This window comes from Aotus nancymaae, unplaced genomic scaffold (genome assembly GCF_030222135.1).
Source record: "Aotus nancymaae isolate 86718 unplaced genomic scaffold, 86718_ANA_hifiasm-v0.15.2.pri h1tg000040l, whole genome shotgun sequence".
Classification (NCBI taxonomy): Eukaryota; Metazoa; Chordata; class Mammalia; order Primates; family Aotidae; genus Aotus; species Aotus nancymaae.
The window spans coordinates 60,919,662-60,937,269 of record NW_026988454.1 but is presented as its reverse complement, the minus strand read 5'-3'; the positions used below and the strand labels follow the sequence as shown (position 1 = coordinate 60,937,269).

The window sequence follows — 17,608 nt, the reverse complement described above, 5'->3', positions numbered from 1 at the left end:
TACACCGTCTCCATCATGTGTTTTACTGTATTATTTATTTATTTATTTATTTTTTGAGACAGGGTTGCACTCTGTCACCTAGGCTGGATTAAAGACATGCAATTAGGACTCACTGCAGCCTCGACCTCCCAGACTCAAGTGATCCTCACATCTCAGACTTCCAAACAGCAGGGACTACAGGCACATGCCACCACACCAGACTTTTTTTTTTTTTTTTTAATTTTTGTAGAAATGAATTCTCATTACGTTAACCAGGCTGGTCTTGAACTCCTGAGCTCAAGTGATACAACTGCCTCTCCCCACAAAGTGCTGGGATACAGGCGTGAGCCACCATGCCCAGCCTTGTACATCAACTCTTTGATGATAACCCATTCAGAGGGTGTGAAGGGGTAACTCATTGTAGTCTTTAAAAAATTTTTTTTTTCTTTTTGCTTTTCCCTAAAAACTAGTTATGCTGAAGATCTGTTCATGTGTTTACTGGCCATTTATAACTTATTTACAGAAATGTCTATTCAAATCCTTTGACTAATTTTTAATTGGGTTGTCTCTTTTTATTATGTTATTTCCATATTCTGTATATTAAACTGTTATTAGATGATTTGCAAATATTTTCTCGCATTCTATAGGCACCCCAGTCTTGATTATTATAGCTTTAACATTGAGGAGTATAACCATTATTTCTTAAAAATATTTCTTCTGGTCTACGGCCATACCACCCTGAACGCGCCAGATCTCGTCAGATCTCGGAAGCAAAGCAGGGTCGGGCCTGGTTAGTACTTGGATGGGAGACCGCCTGGGAATACCGGGTGCCACAGGCTTTATTTAAAAAAAAAAAAAAATATATATATATATATATATATATATATATATATATATATATATATATATCTTCTGGGCTGGGTGCAGTGGCTCACGCCTGTAATCCCAGCACTTTGGGAGGCCAAGGCACGTGGACTGCCTGCGCTCAGGAGTTTGAGACCAGCCTGGGCAATACAGTGAAACCTCATCTCTACTAAAATACAAAAAATTAGCTGGGCGTAACGGTGTGCGCCTATAGTCCTAGCTACTCAAGAGGCTGAGGCAGGAGAACTGCTTGAACCTGGGAGGTGGAGGTTGCAGTGAGCCAAGATCACGCCCCTGTACTCCAGCCTGGGTAGCAAAGTGAGACTCCATCTCAAAAAACAAAAAACAAACAAAATATTTCTTCTGACCCATTCTCTCTCTCCTCTCCTTGAACTCCAGTTACATGCAGACTGCCTGATATTATCCTAGAGGCTCTGTTTTTTCTCTACACCAATTTCCATCTCTCTTCTCCTAATTGGATAACTTCTATGAATCTGTCTTTGAGTTCAAAGAACCTTACTTCTGCCATCTTTAATTTGCTGTTAAGCCCATGTAGTAAATGCTTCATTTCAGATATTTTTCTACACAGTTCGTGATTTTTTTTTCTCTTAAGTTATTGAATGTATAGTAGTTGGTTTAATTCATTTTTATGGTAGTACCAAGATGTGGATTCTCTTAGTTCAGTTTCTATTGAGAGTAAATTTTTTTTTTACTTGATATGAACCACATTTTCTTGCTTATTTGCAAATCAAGTAATTGTTGATTATATGGTGGACACTGAAAATATGTTGTAAGGATTCTAGATTATACTGACTTCCTTTAAGTTTTGTTCTGGCTGGCAGTTAATTTACTGGCAGCTCTCCTTAATTCTAAAAAAGCAGGTCCAGAGCAATCCTTACTCTACAATAGAGATTGGCAAACTTTCTGTAAAGGATTTGACAGTAAATATTCAACACTGTGCAAGTCATACAGTCTCTATTGCAAATACTCAACTAGGCTGTTGTAGCTGCAAAGCAGCCATAGACAATATGTATATGAATTTCCATGGATGGCTTCATTTCAATGCAACTTTATTTATGGTCATCACTAAATCTGTATTTCATGTAATTTTCACGTCACAAAATTTTTTTTATTTTTTTCAACCACTTAAAAATGTAAAAACTACCCTTACATCATGGGCCATGCAAGAACACTCAGTGGGCCATATCTGCCAACTCCTGTGCTGATGTATGATCCTTACTCCAAAATCATGGTCTTTCTGACATCTCAGTTAACTGCCCAGCATGTAACTAGATGTCTCTCCACTTTGAATGAGCTAGAATCCAGCATTTCCCAGCATCACAACACTTCCAGTATCTTGTTCCACTCTTAATCCTACAACATCCTCTCTGTACTAGGCCTTGCAGAATATTAGCTATGCGTGTGCAACCCAGGCCTCACCCAAGCATCCAGGGAGAACATACACATATACTTTGGCTCCTTCTTCTCTGATAGTCCGACTATCAAGTTCCAGCTACTTCGGCAGCCCAGAACTCCAATTTGTGCATCCTTAGCTCAACTGAACTTCTTTGCTCTGCTTGAGCTCCACTTTCCGTACCACTGTCAGGCAATTGTTCCAAAGCACATGGGGCTCACGTTGTTTGTTCCCTTTCTAATGTTCAGTGCTAAAAACAGCTCTACTTCTTATTTTTGGTCCTATTTTCTATCTGTTGATAACTATAGGAAAACTCAAATACCAGTTACTCTGTCATGGCTAAACACATATGTTAACATCAATAAATATTAGATGAATAAATGACTAAACAAGCCTTATTTCATAAAGTTCTAAGTGACAGAATATGGCAAAGAATGTGGTGATTAGGTCATGTTATATAATAAGATTCTGTCTTGCTACCAGACTACCTCTAGATTTTCTTTGTTGCCCTGAAGCAAGTAGGTATGTTGGGAAAGTCCACATGACAAGAACTTCACATAGCCTTCAGGTGCTCAGTGCAGCTTATTACTGACAGCCAACAAGAAGACAGGTCCCTCAATCCTAAACCATAGGAAATGAATTCTGCCAGCAAACTGAGTGAATCTGGAAGTGGATTCTCCCTCAGTTGAGCTTCCAGGTAAGAATGCATCCCAGCCAACACCCTGATGGCACCCTTGTGATAACCTAAGCAGAAGATCCAGGTAAGCTATGCCTAGAATTCTGACCCACAGAAACTATCAGGGAACAAATGCTGTTTTCAGCTGGTTATAGTAATTTGTCACACAGTAATAGATAACTAATACAACATACTACTGACAGATACTATAAAACAGCAACAATATTTAGAGCTGGGAAGTGCAGGTGGTGATAGAAGCAAGGGAGAGACCTTGAAGTGCACTCAAGAACTTCAAGAAAGAAAAGCTACCATAGACCTATGTCAACAACACACAAGAGAAGAAGGAGGGATATGGTAAATTCCTAAAAGAAACACAGTGGCTCTTGGCCTAGCAAGAAAAAACTTGTCCATCAGAAAATAAGCTGGCTCAGTCACATAAAAATACTCAAGGAACAGTCAGGACCAACGGCAGGGCCTTTTCAAGCACAATAAACAAGACAGTGCTTGCCCACTGTGTTTGAAAGGACAGTCGGTTCAAAAACCTAACTTGTGTTATCTCCGGCATTTAGCGGAGCTCAGCACATAAGCACTTATCTGAAGGCTGATCTTATTTTACCTAACAAATGTGAGCACTCTTACTTACCCCTAATCATTGCTGTCAACATTCAAAATTAAAATATCTCCTCTCCTCGAAACCAAAATGCATCAAATCAGCACCATGTTCCCAAGAGAAAGAAAGAGAAACACCAAGGTTTTATAGGATTTGTTTAGTCTATTAAACAAACTGTTATTTAGGATTTGCAGCAGAATTGGGCATTTTAAAGAGCCCACTGTTTTTACCTCACGTCATTAAACTTTTGAATCACATTGACTCCCTTTTTAAAAATTCCATGCACTTTTTTTACCATGGACAAAGCAGAGAAAAAAAAATTTTTTAATGTTAAAAAATCTACATACTGGGCCGGGCGCAGTGGCTCACGCCTGTAATCCCAGCACTTTGGGAGGCCGAGGTGGGTGCATCACGAGGTCAAGAGATTGAGACCATCCTGGCCAACATGGTGAAACCCCGTCTCTATTAAAAATACAAAAATTAGCCAGGCGTGGTGGCACGCACCTGTGGTCCCAGCTACTCGGAAGGCTGAGGTGGAAGAATTGCTTGAACCCAGGAGACGGAGGTTGCAGTGAGCCAAGATTGCACCACTGCATTCCAGCCTGGTGACAGAGCAAGACTCCGTCTCAAAAAAAAAAAAAATCTACATACTGTAAGCAATCTTTTAACTGCAATGTAGCTTTGCAAGCAGCATGCTTATAGGAGTAATCAAAAAATAAAAATAAAAAACAAAAACAAAATACAGAGAAAGAGAAAAGGCAAAGGTGACAAAATGTTAACAAGCAGCAAATCCAAGTGAAAGGTATACGAGTGTTCACTGGATCACAATTAATTTTTCTTTTTCTTTTTTCTTTTTTTTTTGAGATGGAGTCTTGCTCTGCTGCCCAGGCTGGAGTGCAGTGGCATGGTCTTGGTTAACTGCAACCTCTACTCCCCGGATTCAAGCAATTCTCCTACCTCAGCCTTCCAAGTAGCTAGGATACAGGCACCTGCCACCACGCCCAGCTAATTTTTATATTTTTAGTATAGACAGGGTTTCACCATGTTGGCCAGGCTGGGCTCAAACTCCTGACCTCAAGTGATCTGCCTGCTTCAGCCTCCCAAGGTGCTGGCATTACAGGTGTGAGCCACCGCCCTGTTGTGCAATTAACTTTTCTAATATAGGTTTAAGTTTTTCCAATACAAAAAATTGGGGAGACAGAAATGAGATAATTTCCTTGGTAGTCTCACCAAGTTTAGGAATCAAAAATGTCCTTAAAAACTAATGAGAAAAGCCTGAAAAAGGTACCATTTTCATTGTTTCAATAAATAAAGCAAATATCCAAATCTACATGTTATAGAGCAATTAACACTCTACAATTATATTTCTCTCCCAGAAAATAGAAAATACAAAAATTCCTATAAAAATTTAATTTTCTGATTCGTCCTTAAAAGCCTTTCATTCTATGGACAATTACCATTACTTTTAGATCTCCATTGTTCTCTAACCCTTGTTAATCAACATGTGGTCTGGTGGAACAATATCATAGCATCATCTATGCACTTGTAAGAAATGCAGAATCTCTGAATCCAACCCAACCCTGCAGAATCAGAAACTGCATCTTAGTAAGAAACACAGGTAACTTGAAAGCACATTAAAGTTTGAAAAATCACTACTGCAGACATTAAAATGCATTTACTATAAACATTATAAACTTATTCAAATCAGAAACATCAAAGTCAGTTAAAAATTAGAGGAAATACGTCTGTTTGAAAACTTTTTAACAGTGTTTTTTCCAAGAGTTTAGTCTGAACTACAAAGTAATCCAAATGTGTTTGTGTGGCAGAGGCAAGGAGATCTCTTACAATATTTGATATTGCACAAAATCTAATCAAAATCTATTAATATCTTTGAAAACAACTGTAAAAGAAATTCTAAGAAGTCTGGTTAAAACACCAACACTATTTGGCATAGTCAATACAATACCACAGAAGATAAATGCAGACATATCAAGTGACACAAAATTGTTACTCAACACATTCAATCTGTTGAATGAATGAACTATTTTCTACAACCTTTAAAAACTGCTTCCTCACTAAAAGCATTGCTTTTCTGCCTCAAAATTAACTTACCCAGTTTCATCATAATCAATCAAGAATCATAAGGCAGTAAAATAGAGGCGGGCCTAAACCAGTCAGTACATGCAATTAAATAAACACCTGAAGATAACCTTTGAGGTAAGCTAGGTCCTTATGCTCCCCTAAATGAGTGTATATTAGTATATACTCATTTTTCTATAAAAGATTTTTTTTTATAAAAAATATCTGGGCAATAATTTTTTTCTATATATTTTTTTCTATTAAAAAAATCTGGGCAATAATTTTCCTCTAACAGGCCAGGATCAGAAAGAGTAAGTAAGAACAGCTGAAAGAAACACACAGGTAGCTTGAATAAACTCTAAATGTTCTCCAGAATTTCCTTATTAACTATAAGAGTCTTTTTTTATTTGATTTCTCTAATAAACTTTTCTACTTGGAAGAAAATGTATGACTTACTAAGGATCCCAAAGAGTTTATATTTATGTGAATTATATTACTGATATTTACTACACTAGAAATTAGAGTTGAAACATTTAAAAAACATTAATTCAGCTGGGCGCAGCATCTCACGCCTGTAATCCCAGCACTTGGAGGTGCATGCCACCATAGCTGGCTAATTTTATTTATTTATTTGTTTGTTTATCTTTACAGACAGAGTCTTGCCCTGTCATCCAGGATCAAGTGCAGTTGTCTGATCATAGCTCACTGAAGACTCAAATTCCTGGGCTCAAGTGATCCTCCTGCCTCAGCCTCCCAAGTAGCAAGGACTACAGGGGCACACCACTGTGCCCAGCTAATTTTTAAACTTTTTGTAGAGATGAGGTCTCACTGGTCTCAAACTCCTGGGCTCAAGCCATTTAATCCTCCTTCCTCGACCTCCCAATGTGCCAAGATTGCAGGTGCAATCCAGTTTATCGTAATAATAATAATGTGGAATCTGAAACATTATCAATGAACATTTTAAACTCTTACATTAAAATCTCTTATTCTAATGTTGCACTTTGAAGGCATTTTTTTTGTACACATGCACTTTTAATGGGTGTTTTTACACATGCATAATCTTGTAACATCAAGCACTGGTAATCTGGAAATGTTGACTGATTTACATAGATTTCCAAATGTTGACACTTTTCACTATGTGAAAATTTTTAAATATCAGGTGTTAAAATGACCACCAATCTCTTCAGAAAATTATTTAAGAATAATAAAGCTTTCAAGTTCACAGTAGTATCATGTTTTCCAAAATTCTAATTTTCACTTAAAAGTTCAAATTTTACCATTGACAACAAATACTATCATTTGTTTTCTTTGCAGTGAGAGGTTCACTTTATTCTTTTTCAAGAAAATGTCTGACAAATAACAAAGTCTCAACAACCACAGTTTGTCTGTCAATCATTCTTTCAAGTAAAACAATGGTGTTTCATGAAAGTAAGTGGCCAGTTCAGCTGGCAACCAAACAATGGCACAAGTGCTTTTCCTCTAGATAACCACATTTGGCATGCAACAGAATAGCTTTATGTGTACTTCCCATTCCATTATGCAGGATACTAAAAAGACATGTACTTAAGATTAAAGGTTACGGGGAGAAATGCCAGATATAGGTGATGGGGAGGAAGGCAGAAATCACACTGCCATGTATGTACCTATGCAACAACCTTGCATGTTCCTCACATGTACCCCAAAACCTAAAACGCAATTAAAAAAAAAAAAAGAGTAAAGGTTGTGCTAAAGTGCCCACAGTTTTAACCACCATTGTTTTTTTGTATCAGTGTAAATGTTAACACAATGGGAAGGGGCAATAACATCTTGATATTATTATATCATGAAAACAGATTTGACCTGATGAATCCATTGAAAGGGTTTCAGGGCCCAGCACACATAAAAATCTCCATATTTGTTGAATGAATGAATGAATGAGTAGATAAATAAATAAACAGACAGCTATGATATATTTTAATCTAGATTTCAAAGTATTTTAGAGTTTACACACACAAAAATCTAATTATTGAAATTATTTTCCAACATTAACAGTAAAAACTTGTTAGGCAATATAGCACCCCTATCCTTAATATGTTTGAAGTAGTTTTATCTCCAAGCCTCTCTAAACTTAAATTGTTGTATCTGCAAGCATTCCTTGCTTTGCATGTAACACGGTAACTGAAATTCATGCATACCAGAACTATGTGCTCTATCTGTACTATTCTTTGGTAACTAAGGTGTTCAGCAACATGGTATTGTGCAAAGCACATTATAAATGTATATGGAAATAAGCTCTAATGACCCACAAACTCAAATTCAGTAAAACAGGAAGGAAAAGCATCACATGAAGAACGAATGAGCACCCTTTGGGCAGTAACTATGAATGGACAGCCCTAATGGGAAAGAAACTCAGACACCTAAAAGACTTTTTCAAACTCTACATGCATCTCTCCAACCCCTCATTGCTATTTGAGAAGGAATCACTGTTCGTGACCAACTAATGTGTTTCCAATCACAAAATCCAAATGGTGTTTGAATTGGGGGTGGGGAACAGAGCAGAAGCAAGGTGGTTTGGGGAATGAGAGACCTGCACTTCATAAAATATTGAGACAAAATCAGGTCACAGTAAATTTAGTCTGGTCTCAAAAACTACAGGAATGAACATTTCTCAAAACAGAGGTAGGTCAAAACTTTGGATTTGCATTTCCTAACCCTTTTCTTAATTCAATCAAAATGACCTTAGAATTACATCAACATGGAGGATTTTTGTTCTTTCTAGCTGACTTTAAAAAATTAACACCAACTTTCAAAACTTTCATAAATTGTATTTTTTATAGAGGCAGGGTCTCCCTACATTGCCTAGGCTGGTCTCGAGCTCCTGGGCTCACAAGATCCTCCACCTCAGCCTCCCAAAGTGATAGGATTACAGGCATGAGCCACCACACCTGGCTCAAAAACTCATAAATTTTAAACAGTGTATTCAGCTCTAATTAAGAGAAGGAGTTTATATGTTAAAAGTTTAAGTGTTTCTGCCAAGAGTGAGGAAAAAATTGAAAAGTATCTTATAGACAAATACTCATTGAAGCTTAGCAACTAAAAGAGTATCATGGGAAAAGCAATAAATAACTTCGCTTAACAACAACAAAAAAAAAGAAGCAAAATTCTACCCTATTTATTATGCATCACAAAGGGGACAAAGGGGAAATGCTATTTAAACTATACCTTAAAATGTACTGTGATGTTCCAAGGAAGAGCTGAACTTGATGCAAGAAGATCAAATAGCAAACCAATTGGATAATGCCTAAAAATGAAAGAGTATATTTTGAGAAAATAAACATGTAAAGGTATAATAACTACAACTCCAAAATAAATTTCCAATACATATTTTAACACCAAATGTCAGGGGCTTTAATCACAAATCACAGGAAAGCTACATTCTATAGTGACATGCCTGGGCTAGTATGATATATTTTCCAGGCATCAGGTGGTTTCCTTCTAACCACTTCATTTCCACAGAAACCTCAATATGCACAATGGGATTGTGGGCAAAGGCATTCTTTATCAGCCATCTGCACTGTTATGTCACAGTACTGCTGCATCTAATTATCATCCCAGTATTTATAAAGGACAATTGCTTTTTGTAAATTTATTTAAATATGCTTTTTACTTTTAGAACTTAAAATTTTTAAAAACTGTAAGAACCAAGATGAGCACCTAAAAAACATGCAAATCACCTATTCTGTGGTTATTACTATTATTATAGCATATAAATTTCCAGTCTTTTACCTATACATACATCTCTAAATATAGATTAGGACTATCCTTTACAAACTGTACTATAACCTTTTTCACATAATATAATGTCAACATTTTCCTGAGCCATTGAAGATTTTTCTGAAACCTAACTCTAAATTTAAAAAAATAAATTCTGAAATAAAAGAACATTTCCTAATATAACTATTACTCACAGTGAAGTAAATTACTTAGCAATAAATAAACATGACTAATACAAATGTTGTAGATTTCAATGGACAAACCTTAAGTCATCCTTTAAAAAAATCTAAAGTGAATTAGCTTACTTGGTTAATCAGAACTAAATAATACAGGTTGAGTAGCCCATTTCTAAAATGCTTCAGATCAGAAGTGTTTCAGATTTCAGCTCTTTTTTTTTTTTTCAATTTTGGGAATATTTGCATTATATTCTTACCATTTGAGCATCCCAAATCTGGAAATCTGAATGCTGGAATGAGCACTTCCTTTGAGTGTCGTGTCGGTGCTCAAAAGGTTTTGGATTTTGTAGTCTTAGATTCTTGATTTCAGATTGTGGGATTTGGGATGCTCAACCTGTACTCACAACAAAGGCAGAAAGAAGACTACTCTTGGTGTCATACATAGTCCTGTCTTTATCTGTATAATATATTAATGAGTTACTCCTAGATTTAAGACCTGCAAAATTTGAAAATACGCCAAATGTTTACATATTAAATTGTGTGTGTGTGTGTAATTTATTCTTGCTTATGTTTGCCTAATTATGAAAAAGTTATCAGTTTCTACGGATCATGTATTTATTTGGTAGGAATTTGGGATGAGTTGAGTGCGGTAACTCAAGACTGTAATCCCAAGACTTTGGGAGGCCAAGGTGGGTGGATCTCTTGACCTGAGGTCAGGAGTTCCACACCAGTTCAAGTACTTGAGACCGACATGGTGAAACTCTGTCTCTACCCAAAAATAAAAATAAAATTTAAAAAAATTAGCCAGGCATGGTGGCACACCCCTGTAGCCCCAGCTACTCAGGAGGCTGTGGTGGGAGAATTTCTTGAGCCCAGGAGGCAGAGGTTGCAGTGGGCCAAGACTGCACCACTGCACTCCAGCCTGGACAAGAGTGAGACTTTGTCTCGAGATTTAAAAAAAAAAAAAAAAAAGGAATTTACCTGTTGGTAAAAATAAAACAGTGGGGGTACTTTTAGTCTTATATGTGTTGTATCTCTTCATAGTAACCCTTAAATTTCTCTCTAATCAATTCTTACATATGGAGAAAATAACACTGAAGAAAATTCTGGAACCAGGAAAATTCTGGCCTCAGTCAAAACCTAAAATTAAAATACACACACACACACACACACACACACACAGACACACACACGAAGCATTATAGACAAGTTACAGATTCAATCCAATTCTGATACTTCTCTCTGAAGTATTACAATTGTACAAGCTCTAAATAATGCCTTATACTTTTACAAAGCAGACATTTTAATGTCTTCAATTTATTTTTTAGAACTTCTCTCTCAGGTATCTGCAATAGGGTTAAAGATGAATATAGGCACTTAATTAAAGTTTGATTTACTTGGATTTCATTTAAAAAGATTTAAAATTTCAAAAGTAACAGAATATTGCTTTCCAAATTCTAAACAGCACTGAGAATATAATTACAAAGAATTCCACCAAGCAAAATAAACAGGCAATCTATTAGATAAGATTCACTAGAGATCACATAAAATGACTAGCAAACCAGTTTTTTACATATTCCGACATTAACAAATGTGTGAAACACTTTTGTGAATTTGTAAGCAAATTCTAAACCAAATATCATATCTTAAAGCAATCTATAATATAAAAGCAAGTAACTTTTTTTTTCTTTTTTTTTTGAGACAGGGTCTTACTCTGTAACCAAGGCTGGAGTGCAGTGGTATGGTCAGAGCTCACTGCAACCTTGACCTCCTGGGTCCAAGTAATCCTCCCACCTTGGCATCCTGAGTGGCTGGGATTACAGGCATGTCCCACTGTGCCTGGCTAACTATTTTATTTTTATAGAGATAGGGTCCTACTATGTTGCCCAGGCTGGTCTCAAATTTCTGGGCTCAAGCAATTCTCCCACCTTGGCCACCCAAAGTAATGAGATTATAGGTGTTGAGCCACTGTGCCCAGCCCAAATACCTTTTAAAGTAAATATCTGGATCAGAATTCAAGTTAAACATAAGACTCAATCATCAATTATTTTTTACCCTCAATATTTAAAAACTGAGAAAACTGTAAGTACAGAGAATCTTGAACAAAATAGATAATAAACAGCTGTTGAACGCATAAATCATCAAAGTCCACAGACTAACCCTAGGTACAACATAAAGATCCAATGGAACCAATTTTAGGTTCTGAGTTTCTTTTTTCAGCAGTTCTATTTTAATGATTGATACTTCATGACTTCTATTCATTCTTAAAGGTATTCCAAAAAACAGAAAAAAACTCACTAAAAAAAAAAAAAAAAAGATAAAACTTAACCCCATCTAGTAATTACCATACAGATCCACTGGATCCTTTTATAATTCTAAGATATTTTAGGGTCTTAATGACCTTATTGTTTCCTATATATTGAAACATTTTACTATTTCATCAGTCTACAACTTATCTGTCATCATTATTTGCCAATTATTCCCAATTATACTAAAAAAGACTAAAACAGTAAGAATTTGAAAAAATAACGTGATGCCTATAAGGATGATACAAGAATGTACCCTGCTTTCATTTTCTTAGTGTGCTGCCTAAAGTATTAAAACATCTTTCAAGAAAGTGTAAAATAAGAATGCAGGCTGGGCACAGTGGCTTAAGCTTGTAATCCCAGCACTTTGGGAGGCCAAGGCAGGTGGATCACCTAACATCAGGTATTCGAGACCAGCCTGACCAATATGGTGAAACCCCATCTCTACTAAAAATACAAAAATTACCTGGTCATAGTGGCATGCACTTGTAGTCCTAGCTACTCAGGAGGCTGAGACAAGTGAAATTACTTGAACCTAGGAGGTAGAGGTTGCAGTGAGACAAGACTGTGCTACTGCACTCCAGCCTGGGTGACAGAGTGAGACTCTGTCTCAGAAAAAAGAAGAAAAAAAAAAAAAGGAATGCAGACCCCATTCTGGAGTCAGCTTTTAGCTATCATTAACAGAGTTGAAAATCCCAAGTTTCTCATTTTCTACCTATAATGGCAGAGAAAAAAACTGACAGAGAAAGATGTTCCACAATTATTAGATAAATCAGGATAAAATACAAAGGGAGACAGAAGTACTTTAGACTTTAATGACAAGAGTGATATTGATCATTTAAGTGAAATAAACTCTGAGTCTTTAGATGATATCCTAATTTTTACAGAGCTCAAGAACTAATAGAACAATATATTTCTAAGGACAAAAGGAACATAAGGTAATCTTAACAGCTTGTTATCAACAGAAAAGACTTCATTACATGATATTTTATGACAAAAACCTGGACCATTCCATTTTACTAAAAGAATGTGTCACAATATTATTTCATCTTTTATGCTATTTGCACACCCAAAGTTATTTGGTAGTGGGCAAATGCAAAAGGCATATTTACATACAAAGACTGAAGGAATTAGATCTCGTAGAAATGAAAAAGTACTGATCAGTTTAATTGGTGTTTATTCACATAAAAAAGAAAATATTTTACAATGAAATGAGTTGTCAAGGGTTTTAAAAATTTCAAGCCTTATTAATATGTTAGATGCAAGAAGAGCCAGAAGTAATAAGCTAGAACGTCTCAGAGGTATATCTGAATGTATAAAATGTAATGAGCAATTAGCTGCATTCAGGGGATAATGACCGTTTTAGATACCTTAAAACAAGGAAAATATGAAATGAAAATGTGAATTCTCTGTATTTAAACATGTATTAAAATTTCTAATAAAGTTGTCATACACTATTCCTTTATTCTAACTTCTCTAAATTATTTGCAAAATGACTTAAAATATATATAATATATATTATAAATACATATAAATATTTATGTCATAATATATATTATGTATATTATATATTTTTATAAATATATAACTATATATGTAATAATATATTTTTTATATATTATACATAACTATATATTTATATATAACATACAAGTACATATATATATATAAAAAACACCTTTTTTTAAAAGTTCATTGGGGCTGGGCATGGTGGCTCATGCCTATAATCCTAGCACTTTGGGAGGCTGAGGTGGGTAAACTGCTTGAGCCCAGGAGTTCGACATCAGCCTGGGCAACATAGCAAAACCCTGTCTCTACAAAAAATACAAAAAAATTTAGCCAGGCATGGTCTGTACTCAACAGAGTGAGACCCTGTCAAAATCTTTAAAGATTTTTTAAATTTTCATTGGTCCTGGATGGCAAAGGATGATGACTTCTTTGTCTTGAGATATAAAGAATTAGGAGACAAATTGAAACAAATGCTTCCTTAAAATTAAATTTAAATTAGCCAGGCATGGTGGTATGTGCCTGTAATCCCAGCTACTCGGGAGGCTGAGGTAGGAGAAGTGCTTGAACCCAGGAGGTGGAGGTTGCAGTGAGCCAAGACAGCACCACTGCACTCCAGCCTGGGCGAAAGAGCGAGACTTCATCTCCATTTAAAAAAAAAAGAAAAAAAGAATAATCATCTTGTGATGATTTTTAAAAAATAAAAATGAACCTGAAAAACTTAGGGAGTAAAATAACCATTTACTTATTTCTATTGTCAAATTCTATAATTCACATGTGGTTCAATACAGATGTTTATGTTAGAATTATTTTGATACAAAGATATTAATTCCAAACAAGTATGCTATCTGAATTTACTGGTTCCCAAATTGCTTATTTCTGATTAATCTATTGATACTCAAGAAAATCTATAAAAGAAAACAGAACTGGCAAAAATTAAAGGTACTGAGTTTCTTTTAACACTATAATCTGATTTACATCAAGGATTTCAAAAGTACTAATTTGTGCAACTCGTCTAAACAGATATTATATCCAGTTTTGAGAGGAGGCTTCTAACCCACAACACAGAAACCACATTAGCCATAACTATAAGTAAATCATAATGCAACTATTAGCTATTATGTTGCTACTTCTGCCACCTAACTTAAATTTAACAGGAAAGGAAGTAGTAAAGATTTGAACTTGGAATACGGTCCACTCTTGATATGTGTGGGGGATTGGTTCCAGGATCCAAAGGATACCAAAATCCACAGATGCTTAAATCTCTTGTATTAAATGGCATAGTGTTTGCATACAATCTATACACATTCTCCTATATACTGTAAGTTATTGCTAGATTATTTATAATACCTATTACAATGTAAGTGCTAAGTAAATAGTTGTTATACTATATTGGATTTTTTGTGGTTTCATTTTTATTGTTGTATTATTATTACTTATTGCTTTTTCCCCCAAATATTTAATCCATGGTTGGTTGAATCCATGGATACAGAATCCATTGATACAGAACACCAACTCTTGTCTAGAACTGTATTTTCTGTGTAAATAAGAGGACCTAACTAGCTAAAGGCTCAATTTATTGCCCTATAGAAAATGACTGCATGAGAATAGTAGTAAGTCTATTTCTTCATTTTATTCTTTTTCTTCTGTACATTGCTCTAGTCTTCCATATTCAATCATCAAAAGGAATATATTTTAATATTTTTTTGCTTTTTCCTTCCTTTTTTATTCTTTCATTACTGCATTTATGTATGTGTGTGTGTGCACGCACGCGCGTGTATATGTGCACATTGCCACATGGTGTAGCAATAATGGATATTCTCAGAAGGGACATGATTCTTGTCTAAATATCTGTACTGAGATAGCAAACTAATGCAAGTATTCTAAAATCAGCATTGAAAGAATTTTCCCCATACTGGAGAACTACTGCCCAAGTTCATGTCACTAAAATAAATGCCTCCTATTCGGAAAGTTGCTGCATTATGATTCACTGGAAAAAGGATTACATTTCATTGTAATTGCAAACATGTAACTACAAATGCAAACCAAAGTAATTTGATGATTGCTGTGAATATTGCCTTACTTTATATGTGGGACAAACACAAACCATAGAGTAGCAATGTGTTTCAGAGCTTTCTAAGCCTATTCTTACATATGAAAAAGTTCAAAAATAATGAAGAGATACCATGTATATAAAATGCTATGTAAATCACATTTCAACAATCTAGTTTACAGACTACATTAATTCATGTATGCTTAGTGTTTTACTATTGGAACGCTAAGCTTGTTGGAGTTCTGTGTATCCAACTGTTCAAGGTCATTGCCAAGGTCTGATTTTTCATACATAAAAAATTGCAACCTCCTGCATAAATAGGTTAAGTTCCAGTTCCACAACCTTAAAAAGACTGGAAATAGGAGAGAAGAATCTGCTCAGTATTTATGATTAAAATGTTAAATGTATTTTAAAAAATTATACACAGGTTTTCACTAAAGCATTTTGCTAAAATTTCCTTTTGAAATCACAAAAAGTATTAAATTCTGAGTCATTCTATTATGTTTATGTTTAAGATCAACATCAATACAGCCATGGGACATTTAATAACATGGATATGTTCTGAGAAATGCACTGTTAGGCAATTTTGTTCGCTTTTCAAACATCACAGTGTACTCACACAAACCTAGATGCCATAGCCTACTACATACCTAGGCTGCATGGTGTAGTCTACTGTTCCTAGGCTATAAACCTGTACAACATGTTACTTCACTGAATACTCTAGGCAGCTCTAACACAGTAAGTATGTACGTGTCTAAGCATAGAAAGGATACTGTAAAAAGAATTATCATCTTCTGGGACCACGATTCTAAACGTGGTCCATCATTGACCAAAATCATGCAGCCCAAGCGTGTATATATATTTTCCAATTCAAAAAGTAATTTCAACTTCTTCCTTTCACAACCTGTTCTGAAAGTAAGTCAATCTGCACAGAGCAAAATTTCCCATTACAGATATTTATTTTATAGTTGACAAAATGAGAAGCTTTTTCTAAATTTTGTGCTCGAAGGTCTAAAATCTAAACCAAAATTAGGGTTTACTTACAAAGTATTCTTTAGAAGGACAAAGAACTGTTTTCCTAAAATAATTCTAATATAAAAATAACAAATACAAAATGTGAACACCACTTGTGGTAACAAGAAACTTCACCCCTTAAAATGCAATGTTAGAGCACCCTCTGCTGACTAACATCTTAGTCTGAAGAAATAGACTCAATTTTGCATTAGACCAGCACTTTCCATTTCCCGTGTAATCTTTAAAAGCTAAAGATACAAAGATAAAGCTCTAATCAGACATAACCTCCTTGTAAGCTCTCTACAAATCAGCAACAATTCTATTGGGTATTCATTATAAGTATACCACTTTTCTTAATTTTTATTCTAATTTCGATAAATTGACATATGCAATTAGAACATACAAGATAGGAGAGAAATTTTAAAACAAAATGTTAGCAGGTATGGTGAAAAGAGCCCTGAACTGATACTCTCAAAATCTGAGTCCTAACTTACTTATTTGAGCAAATTATTTCACATATTTGAGTCACAGTTTTCTAAATAAAAGCAAGGGGTAAATTTGGATTCATTCACTCATTCATTCACAGAACAAACATTTACTTACCCACCCCTCCTATGTGCTACTGGTTAAGGTACAAAGCTCTTGCTCAAACATCCGACACAGATGTTTAAGCACTTACAGTAATAATAAACATGAAGAGGAGACAGACTATGATATTGACAATTAAAGCTACGGCCTACTGAGCACTTACTTTGTGCTAGACACTATTCCAAGAACTTTACATGTAGACATGCTGAGCAACCCAAATCCAAAAATCCAAAACCCAAATGATCCAAAATCTGAACTTTTGTAACAATGACATGATGCTCAAAGAAACTGCTTATTGAAGCATTTCACATTTCAAACTTTCAGATTTGGAATACTGTAAGCATATAATACAAACATTCCAACATCTGAAAAAATATGAAATCTGAAAGACTCTGGTCCCAGGCATTTTGGATAAGGGATACTTAACCCATTTTAACTCACTGAATTCTTTAAACAACCTTATAGGAAGTACAAGGTACTGTTATTATCGCCATTTTACAGGTCAGAAAACAGATTTTAAAAAAGGTCAGCCGGGCACAGAGGCTCACACCTGTAATCCCAGCACTTTGGATGCCAAGGCAGGTGGATCA

The 17,608-nt window shown here is 35.3% G+C and overlaps 1 protein-coding gene and 1 non-coding gene across 6 annotated transcripts in view; one reads left to right on the top strand and one right to left on the bottom strand.

Moving 5' to 3' along the window:
• Positions 1-17,608, bottom strand: part of ATG5 (autophagy related 5) — a 125,956-nt gene that overhangs the window by 84,354 nt on the left and 23,994 nt on the right. For all 5 annotated transcript variants that reach the window (XM_064360813.1, XM_064360814.1, XM_012438436.2 and 2 more), the window contains one exon: positions 8,824-8,902. In XM_064360813.1, the coding sequence (XP_064216883.1) occupies positions 8,824-8,902 (79 nt within the window). The remainder of the gene's footprint in view (positions 1-8,823; positions 8,903-17,608) is intronic.
• LOC135268410 (5S ribosomal RNA) lies at positions 700-818 on the top strand. Its single transcript, XR_010336754.1, has one exon. It is a non-coding gene; the product is annotated as a 5S ribosomal RNA (ribosomal RNA).